The sequence below is a fragment of the Corvus brachyrhynchos genome, unplaced genomic scaffold, assembly GCF_000691975.1.
Source record: "Corvus brachyrhynchos isolate BGI_N302 unplaced genomic scaffold, ASM69197v1 scaffold5, whole genome shotgun sequence".
Lineage (NCBI taxonomy): Eukaryota > Metazoa > Chordata > Aves > Passeriformes > Corvidae > Corvus > Corvus brachyrhynchos.
The window spans coordinates 5,438,806-5,448,287 of NW_008238321.1; the positions used below are offsets into that span (position 1 = coordinate 5,438,806).

The 9,482-nt window shown below is 59.1% G+C and overlaps 1 protein-coding gene across 2 annotated transcripts in view; it reads right to left on the reverse strand.

Annotated features, from left to right (window-relative positions):
• The window catches only part of SLC9A3R2 (SLC9A3 regulator 2), a 30,790-nt gene extending 23,126 nt beyond the window's left edge, over positions 1 to 7,664 (reverse strand). The window contains exons 1-2 of one of the 2 annotated variants that reach the window (XM_017734009.1): positions 7,602 to 7,664; positions 5,270 to 5,527 (exon numbers count right to left, since the gene is read on the reverse strand). In XM_017734009.1, coding sequence (XP_017589498.1) covers positions 5,270 to 5,527; positions 7,602 to 7,649 — 306 coding nt within the window. In that variant the 5' untranslated portion in view covers positions 7,650 to 7,664. Of the gene's footprint in view, positions 1 to 5,269; positions 5,528 to 7,378; positions 7,409 to 7,601 lie in introns of those variants that run through there. The other variant, XM_008633588.2, reaches the window with a different exon arrangement.
• Between the last annotated feature and the right edge of the window lie 1,818 nt (positions 7,665 to 9,482).

Consider the following 9,482-nt stretch of genomic DNA (forward strand, 5'->3'; position numbering starts at 1 on the left):
CCACCCACGGCTCCTGAGCCTTGGGGCTGGGACACAGCCCCAGTGCACACGAAAGGCAGCTCTTTGCATCCAAACCCCTTCCCGCAGCACGGGGAGGACGGATGCGGGACCCCGGGGCTCCCCCTGCCAAGCATCACACGGGGTTCCTTCACCTTACACCCCCCAGGGAAACTCGTCCAGAACGGGGAGTGTTTCCAACAGGATTTGGCTCAGAACCTTTCCAGCACCTCCTCTGAGTGCTGTGGTGATGCCCAGCACACGCTGCTCACCCCAGCCAGAGCTGGAGCTCCACAAATGCCACTGCCAGCCCCAAACTCACACCAAAACAGCAACAGAAGGGAACAGTGTCAATGCACAAGGGACAGACAGACAGGGCTGTGTGGGGCATGCGGCTGGATCTGCAGGGCTTTGGGATGCAGAGCCTCCCAGCCTCTGCAGCAGCACAAGCACCCACCATCATCACGTAATCCTGGAATGGTGTGGACTGGAAGGGACCTTCAAGTTCATCTCATTCAGACACCTTCCACTACCCCGAGTTGCTCTAAGCCAAGTCCAACCTGGCCCTGAACACTTCCAGGGACGAGGATTTGCATCTCCACGTGCCCCAGGCTCCATTCCCGAGGTGCCGAGCTGGAGCTGCTCCAGAGCCCACCCCCAGCCCGGTGACACGCGATGCCAGAGCCCGGCGACATCAATAATGCAGCAGGGTCAGCGCCAGGGTCCCCACAGCTCCGCCCGACTGCTGCCGCTGCTTCGGGATTGAAGCACTAATCCCAAAGGCAAGGGATCCCTGTGCCACTCCTGGCTGAGCTCCCACAGAATGCGGACCCCTCATGGCCACGGGGGTGCCCAAGGCAAGGACTTAGGGGGCTGGCAGAGGCTTTCCAGCCCCACAGGCACCTTCCCTTCCTCATCCACCCCATCCCATGTCCTCAGCCAGGAACAGCCCTGCAGCCCCCATTTGTCTTCAAGCACAGACGGGCACAGCTCCCAGGGTGACACATCCCTGCTGTCCCCATGGGCACGAACATGGCTTCCCTTCGGCTCTGCCCTCCCAGACCCACAGCATCCCCAAAAATAGCTGCTGTGGGAAGGGGAGGGAATGCACCGGCCACAGCCACAGCTCCTTGGGCTCTGTGCCCGAGGGTTTCCCCAAACCTCTGTCTGCACAGCAGGAACCTCACCCAGGCTGTGCCAGGGCTGAGCTTTGCCATCTTTCCCATCACCCTCTCCCACAGATCTGAGCCTGCCACGGGGAGTGGAAGATGCTGCAGGGAAGTGCTTTAATTCAAACCATCCACTTATTTATTTTTTTAAATTGCATAATTGCTGCAGACATTTCTGCTCATGTTTGGTTTTATTACATCTTTGTGGTTATTCTACAAGCCCTAAATTTTGGGCCTCAACTGAGTTGGCAAAGTGCTCCAAAAACATCTGTCCTGAGTTACTCCCCTTGCCGCTCTGTGGCAGAAGACATCACAACACAAGGGGTTTATTTGCAACAGAGAAAAGTTCTTACTCTTGACCCAAAGAGAAGGGTAAATATTTACTGCCTCGAGGTCAGCACTGACCCTACACCTGGTCCCAACAGGCGCCCAGCCATCGTCCTTCAGAGAGCTGCACATCTGTCCCCAGACACACAGGAGGCTCAGGAGCTGCCACCACCCCCGTGTCACCTCAGGGACACCATCCTGCTGCCTCCAGTTCCTGCCAGCAGCAATCCTAAGGCGACATGCTCCTCCCCAAGCAGGGGACAATCAACAACCAGCCACTAATTCCCCCCCATGAAAATTCTCAGACTCAACAGGCTTGAATCCAGCAGCTACAAGCTGTGGGCTTGTTCTCCTAAGGATAAACTCTGGAGAAGTTTATCTTTCGTAGAGGTTGTAAAGGTTCCTTTGCACACCCACTCCCTGCAGACCAGAGCACAAAGGAAGGGAATTGCATCACCCCCAACACCTCTCTGGCTTTGCTGTTGTTCTTATTTCTCCTACAAACACACCTGGAGAAGACAGCCAGTCCCAAGGACAGCCCTAATGTGGCTCACACAGCCTAGTGGGGCTACAACAGGGTCCCACTGCCAGCACATCCCTCCCAGTGCCCAGCAGTAATGGGACAGCTGAGCCACAGCCCCTGCAAAGGTGCTGCCAGCCCTGGGCCAGGACACCTGCCCACCATGGACACCTCTGGAATGACCAGCAGCATCCAGGTGAGGCCCTGGCAGCCCTGCAGCTCACCTGCCTTCTACACACCACCAGCCCAGGCATTTAATTCCAGCCACCCATGGCCCAAAGACACCTTTGCCATTAACGCAGCTCACACCAAGCACCCAGAGCAGCCCTTGCCACACTGGGACAGCCCAGCCCTCACCTCCAGACCTGTCAGGGGTGCTGGAGCTTGGCAGAGCCAGAGCCCTGGGAATGCAGGAAACAGCCTGGTGGCCACCAGAGCCAGCTGGGGACAGGGGAGTACCTGGTATGGAGGACATGTACCCTGCCAGGGGGCAGAGTGGGATGGGCAGCAAGGGACAAATCCCCCAGCCCAGCAGACACAGGAATGGGCACAATTCTGTGGGACAGGACAAGGCAGCCCCGGGTCCCTGTGCCACCACGGCCACACAGGGCATGAATCCCCACGGTGCTGGGGACAGCAGAGCTGTGACAGCCACAGCTGCTGACTGCCAGCCCTGCCGACCTGCTCCCCAGGCAGGATTTTAAATATGTGCTGAATTATTCATGCCATCACCGAGGTTCCTGGAGCACGAGGTCCCGGCCACCAGGTCCCTGCCAGGGTGCACGGTGACCTCCCCAGCCATGGCAGCTCCGGGGGGATCACCCCTCTTGGGAAATAAATCTGGGACAGCACTGGGGGGTGGCAGGGCTGTGCCCACCCTCCCTGCTCCATCACCTCCCGCTGCCCACCACAACCACCAGATTTCCCTCCTCGTTTTGTTTCAGTTGCTCGTCTCCTGAGACAAGGAGGCTGCCCTGAACAACCCCGGCCTCAAATCCAGGAAAACTCCAGCCTTTATATAAACAAATGCTGCTCACAAAAATGCAGCTCCCTGGGAGCAGCCTGGAGCATCAGCCCCAGCTTCCACAGGGGCAGGCTGGGGCCACAGGTCTGCAGGGGGGAGGGAGCTGCCTTTTCTCCTTCACTGAATGCCACAAGTGAAGCTCACAAAAACCCTAAATCTGGCTGGGGACAAATCTCTGAGTGTATCCCAGCTGTCACAGCCCCATTGCAGCAGCAGAAATCTCCCAAAAACCCCTCACACTCGGGAGCTGCACATTCCAGTGCCTGTGATCTGCTGAATTAGGGTCAGGCTCAAGCTGCCCCGTAGGAGGGACACGGCACTGGGGGCCTGAGCAGGGCAGAAATGGGGGTCCACCACCTCTTATCCACCATACCCTGGCCTCCAGCTGCTTTGGGAGCCAGCAGGAGGGACACACCACCCAGCCTAAGAGCGTGGAGCAGGTTTACCACCTTGAATCAAGCAGGAGTGCAAGGCACAGGAGCAGGATGCAGGTCCTGCTGCTCCAGCCACCCCTGGCCTCACCCCAGAGTCACACATGGCTCCAGCACTGAGAAGTGACCTTGGCCAGGACAGCTGGCAGTGCCCAGCTCTCCTGAGAGCTGCCAAGGCAGGAGCAGACCAGCTGCTGGCCCAACATGCTCAGCAGCCTATCCCCCTCAATCACCCCTGGAGTCCGTTCCCTTTGTCCAGCCCAAACATCAGCCCCATCTCCAGCACGGTGAGCACTGAATACCCAGGAAAAGCCCCTCTGAGGGAAGCACGGGCTCTGCTTCCCGCTCCCACCCCAGCCCTGCTCAGCTCTCCCAGTCCCACCCTCTCCTTGGAGGAGCCAAAACCCAAAGGCCGGAAAGGACCGTCCTGTTCCCCCGGCCTGACTTCCCGTCAGCACACGCTGCTGGATCCCGACCAGCTCACGGAACAGAGCAGGAGAGGAAATGCCCTGTTTGGAAAGCCACCCTCAGCCATGCACAGCCACCCTCTGCTTGGGAATGGCTCCTCTCCTACCGCCCATCCCAGGGGGACTCCAAGCCCCAGGGGAAACACAGCCACCATCATCCTCACACAGGCCATCCAGCAGCTTCAAATCAGGCAATAAATACAGAAAAATAAAACACTGCCTCCAAGCCTGCCCCTGGCAGCCCCAGGGAAGGAGGATCCTCCTCTGCAAGATTCCAAACAGCTCCAGAGGGAAGGACCTGAGGTGAGACCCCCTCTACTGCTGGGCTCCTCCTGCCTCATACCAGCATCACCCCGTATCTGCACAGGGGGATTTCCCCACAAGAGGTTCCTGAGGACCCAGCATTTTCCTGACTTTCCCATGGATGTCCTCCTGGCAGCTCAGCAGCCACTTCTGGGCCAGCACTCAGCCACCACAACTGCTCCAAGGGGACAGACACCGACCTGGCACTGCAGCCCCTGCAGGGCCCCCAGGCAGGAGGAGGAGGGGGATGCCCACGGCAGCTCCAGGCTGAAGAGGCTGTTGAGCACCAGTGCTTGTGGCTGGCAGCACAGGAGAGAGGGAACACGGACGGGAAGGGACAGATGGCTGTGGAGCAGGGCTGGAGTGTCCAGCTCGGCCACACAGCACCCATACAGCTCCGGCTACGTTCCCACCTGGAGCAGGGGCAGCCTGGGAGCCAGCCCCGCTATCAGCCCAGCACAAGCCTGCGCCGTCTCCGCCAGCCCCTGCAGCCATGGAAACTGGACGTTTTCCACCCCGAATTCCTTCCCTTTTGGAAGGGAGTTTACTAATAAAAGGCACTTAGTGCCGAATCACAGGCCAGACCCAGGCTGCTTAAAAAGAGCCAATTTCCTTCCTATTTTGCCCCAGATGTTCCCTCCCTCCTGCAAATAATGGAGGGAGAGAAGCTCATTCATGAGCTCCAGCTTGGCCACAGCCTTGCTCTGGGCAGCCTGTCCTGGGGGAGGCTGGGACACTGACCTCGGCTGAGGCACTGCAGGGTCACTCGTCTGCAGGGCTGACAACCCCCCACAGGTCCCCCCAGCAGCTCAGGAGACCCTCAGGGGGCACCAGAGGGGAGGGAATGCACAGCCCCCAACAGCCAATGCTGCTTGGAGCCAGAGATTCCAAAGGGCAGCTTGGGACACATGGGGTCCCCAAGCTGGCAGTAACACACAGAAGGTTTTTCTCTGATGGGACAAGCCATGCTCAAAGAGGGAGGAGATCCCAGGGGGTCACACCCACTCCCCACAGCCCCGCTCTGCCCTCACCTTCCTACTGCCATGTGAGGAGAAGCTGTGGGAATTCCTCTGGAGGCTGCCCCCGCTGAGATCCAGCTGAGGCTTCCACACCTCCCCATTGTCGCTGGCCAGGGCCTTGGCAGGTGGCACGGCAGAGCTGAGCAGGATCCCATTGTGCACCATGTCCTCCGTGCAGGTGAGCCGCAGGCTGCACAGGTACTCGTCCGTCTCTTTGTCCACCACCAGCAAGCGCGTCTCCGTCTCCACAGCCTTGATGCGCTGCACGACCTGGGAACGACAGGGACAGCTCAGCATAAGCCCAGGGGACACTCGGGGATGGCAGGAGCTGCACCCAAGGGCCATGAGCTCCCCCACAGTGCTGCAGCTTCGGTCTGGGTGAGGGTTTGTGATGGCTTCCAGCCATCAGTGATGGGGAGAAGGGCAGAGCACAGCTTTGGGAGATCCCTGGCAATGATGGTGCTGGCTCTTCCAGCCCAGGCCTTGCAGCCACACAGCAGCTCTGCCCAGGCCACCTGGGACCACCTCCTGCTCAGTCAGGAGCTTCCAGATGCTGTCACTGCACCCTAAGCATCAGCAAACCTCTGCCTGGCACTGTCCCTTGGGGGGACAGCACAGTCTGCCCCACCAAGCAACACCCTCATTTCCTTGATCCAGGGTGTCTTTCTACTCCCATACCCAGGGCAGCAGCCAGGGTGCACAGGAAGGCTCCAAGCACCCATGTGGGCAGCTGGGGGCTGGACTGTCCCCAGCCACACTGATGTACAGGCTACCCCTAGTCTGGGTGGATTTAGGAAGGAAATGGCCCAATCCATGCATCCATCCCCAGTCCGTGCTGGGGACCAGCAGAGATAAGGGAAGCCAGTGCTGGGAGCAGGAGATGAGCCCATCCCTGCCAGGATCCAGCTCCAGGCAGCGCTGAATGGGGACATTGTCCTGCTGCTGCCCAGCTCCTTCGCAGGGATCAGTGACTGGCAGAGGCTCCAACAGACACTCACAGTGGGGAGAGCCAGGAGGAGCTGATCCCACAGCCAGGCAGGGGGTAAATCCCACCAGGGTGGGCTATGATGGAAACAGGGAAAATCCAGAACATCCACAGGGAAACCACCTCCAGACTCACTGCTGGCAGCCACGAAGGGCACCTCCTCCCTGCACAGGCCTTCATCCCAAGGAGGAGGAGGGGTGGCATCGCTGGCTGCGCTGCTCAGCTGCCATTCCCAGCCATGGGGTGGCCCTGAACAACCCAGACATGCTGGGAACCCCCCAAAAGCAGCCTTGGGCTCCTTGCAGGGCTCCTGCTCTGATCTAGGTCACAGTGACCAGACACGCCAAGGTTAGAGCGACAAACGAGCCTAATGCGCAATTAACCAGCGTTTATTTACTCCCTACAAGCTCCACTCAAGGTCAACAGAGCCAGTATCTGCAAACAAGAAAAAAAACCAGCCCGCAAGAAATTTACAGGCTGCAGACAAGGCTGCTCGTCCTGAACTAACTCATCCACTGCAGCCTCCGCCTGCACGGCAGCGATGCCGGGGCTCCCACCCATAACCAGCCTGGAGGGTGCTGACCCGTCAGGCCCAGAAAATCCATCTGCTCCCATCCAGATCCATTTAGATCTGACATCAGACAGTGCTGCTGACACCAGCAGTGCCTGTGCAGGGACACTTCTCCCAGAGGGGACTTGGCAGCAGCAGCCAACCCGCAGCAACAAAGATGCAGATGGGGAATGTGCTGGCCCTGCAGTGACATCCCCCAGACCCCACAGCTTGGGTGCTCCAGGCAGCACAGGGAATCACAGGGGTCCCACAGACTGCAGAGAAACTCAGAGGGTCTACAGAAGGGTCTGAACCTGGTGTGGAGCAGTGCTGGGCTCATCCCATTGACAAACCCCTCAACAGCCACAGCAAGAGCAGCGATGGAGCAAAGGTCCCACAAGCGCCAGGGGCTGAGCCAGGCAGGGATGGAGAGCAGCACAGAGCAGCCCCCTACCCCCTCCCCACAAGGGGGATGAGCAGAAGGGGATGTGAGGAGCCCCCCAAGGCAGCAGGTCTTGCTGGGGACAGAGCAGAGAGATGGGAGGCAAAGCAGCAGCCCCCGGCGAGGTCCTGCCCAGCACCGTACCCGTTTCCGAGCCATGCTCCCGGCCTCGAGTCCTTCTGGCTTCTGGAGACAATGCAGCCTCCCCAGCACATCTGGGATCTTCTCAGCACCCGACCCAGCCCCATGATTTCCGCAGCTCCACCCAAGCAGACTTTCACCCCTGGCGACAGCAGCGCCAGCCCGGCAGAGCCGGCCAGGGCCCTTCCACCCTTGCCAAACAACAGCCACCCAGCAAGGGACTCACGGTGCCACCAGGAGCAGCTCCTGCAGAGGTGCCCATGCCCTGCTCCATGCTGCCAGGCTCTGCAGGGACCAGGAGGCTTTCCCTGCTCGGGGCACAGCGGGAGGGCAGGAGCTGTGGCTCTGCCCCGTTTGGAGGAACCCAGGAGCCAGGATACAACTTTGCATCTGAGACATGAAACGTCCAGAGAACAAGCTCTGCCTTCGCTCCTTGGGCAAGGCCAGGAAAAAAACAGAGAACAAAGACAAAAATGCTGCCAGCTTCAGCTGGAAACACAGTTACACCCAAACAGCAAGGCCTTGTGTCCTGCGGGCTCCGGCCCTATGCACATGGAGAAGTGCTACTTAGTCAAGGCTGGGGAAGGAGCAGCACGAGGAAGGGCCACGGTGAGGTGGCAGCTCAAAGCCATCGTGTGACCTGCCAGGGCATTGCCCTTCCCACGGCCCATCAGTGCCAGGTAGTTTTTGGGGGAAAGAAGAGGTTCTTGTGGTATCGAGGCAGGAAAAAGGGTGATCCCAGAGCAGCAGGGCTGCTCCTGCTCCCACCACTTGCACACTTGTAGATCCCAGTGCCATGGCAGCTGCAGCAAGGCACCGAGTGCCTTGACACCCTGGATGGGACACCCTGTTCCAATCACTGCTCTGCAGCAGGGAGCGAGTGCCAGGGCTCCATCCTACCGCCAGCAGCAAAAAAATGGAAAAAAGAGAAATTTCCCCCTCCCATTTCACTTGACCTACTGGGACGCCCCAGCACGTTTCAAAGACACAGCTGGCTCCGCTATCGCCCGTCCCCAGCAGCCCAGCGCCAGCAGGGAGCTCTGGTGCCTTCCAAGGCACCACAGGAACACAGCTCTCCTTCCTGCCCAGCCAGATCAAAGATGGGGATCCTCCTTCAAGGGGTTTGAAATCACATTCAGGACAAACATCAACTTTCACACAGCTGGCTCAGATCATCAAAACAAGCTCGATTACCCACGAAACCCCACCAGGCTCATGGAGAGGAGTTCACGGGGCTTTATTGGAGCCACCTGGACAGCTCAGCCTCACCTTCAGCACAGCAACATCCACACCTGGGGGTGAGGTCTGGGAACCCACAGCCCCCCCAAAACTCTGCGGGGTTGAGGCACATCCCAGCTCTGCCCCCATGCAGAGCTGGCAGTAGGGCTGACCAGATGTTTTAAGTTACTAAAACAAAAAATCCTGCAGAGCCCCACGAGCCACGAGGCAAATTGTGCCCCTGCCAGGCTCCAAGTGTCCAGCAGGACTGGAGCAGCTTGAACCTCACCGCTTCTTTTTTTTCTCATTGCTTGTTTTTTTCTGCATTTCTTGGGTTTTTTTAGACTAAATTGTTTGACAAATGCAAGTTCCAGTTTTACAAGCAGAAAATGCCACAGCCTGAAACAGCTTCTGTCGGAGAGCTGAGAAACAGCTCCCTTGGACCTCCCCGGTCACCGCGTGGTCAGGAAGAGCCACGACTCCCCTCCTATCGCTCTCTGGCCAGCCCAACTGCTGAACATCTGCACAGCTTTATCTGGAGATTTTAAGGCATCTTCCTACACTCTGGGCTGCACAAGCAGGCGCAGCTCGCCCAAAGCAGCCAAGAAAACCCACAGCAGAGCCGGAAATAAAGCCCGGGTCTCCCCATTCCTTTCCACCACAGATTACATAACGCGGCAGAGCCCTGCCCAACCCCACACACCTTCGGCTTTCCCACCTTGACACGATTACAACATCCTGTGCCCAGCAGCGCGACCCCGCACCCGCCCGCACACAGCTGCGGGTGCCGGGGCACGCAAAGCCCCCCTGCAGCCCCAGCCTGGCATCTGGGGGGGCATCCACCCCGCCGCTGCACCCACCAGCACTGCCCCGGCCGGGGATGATGTAG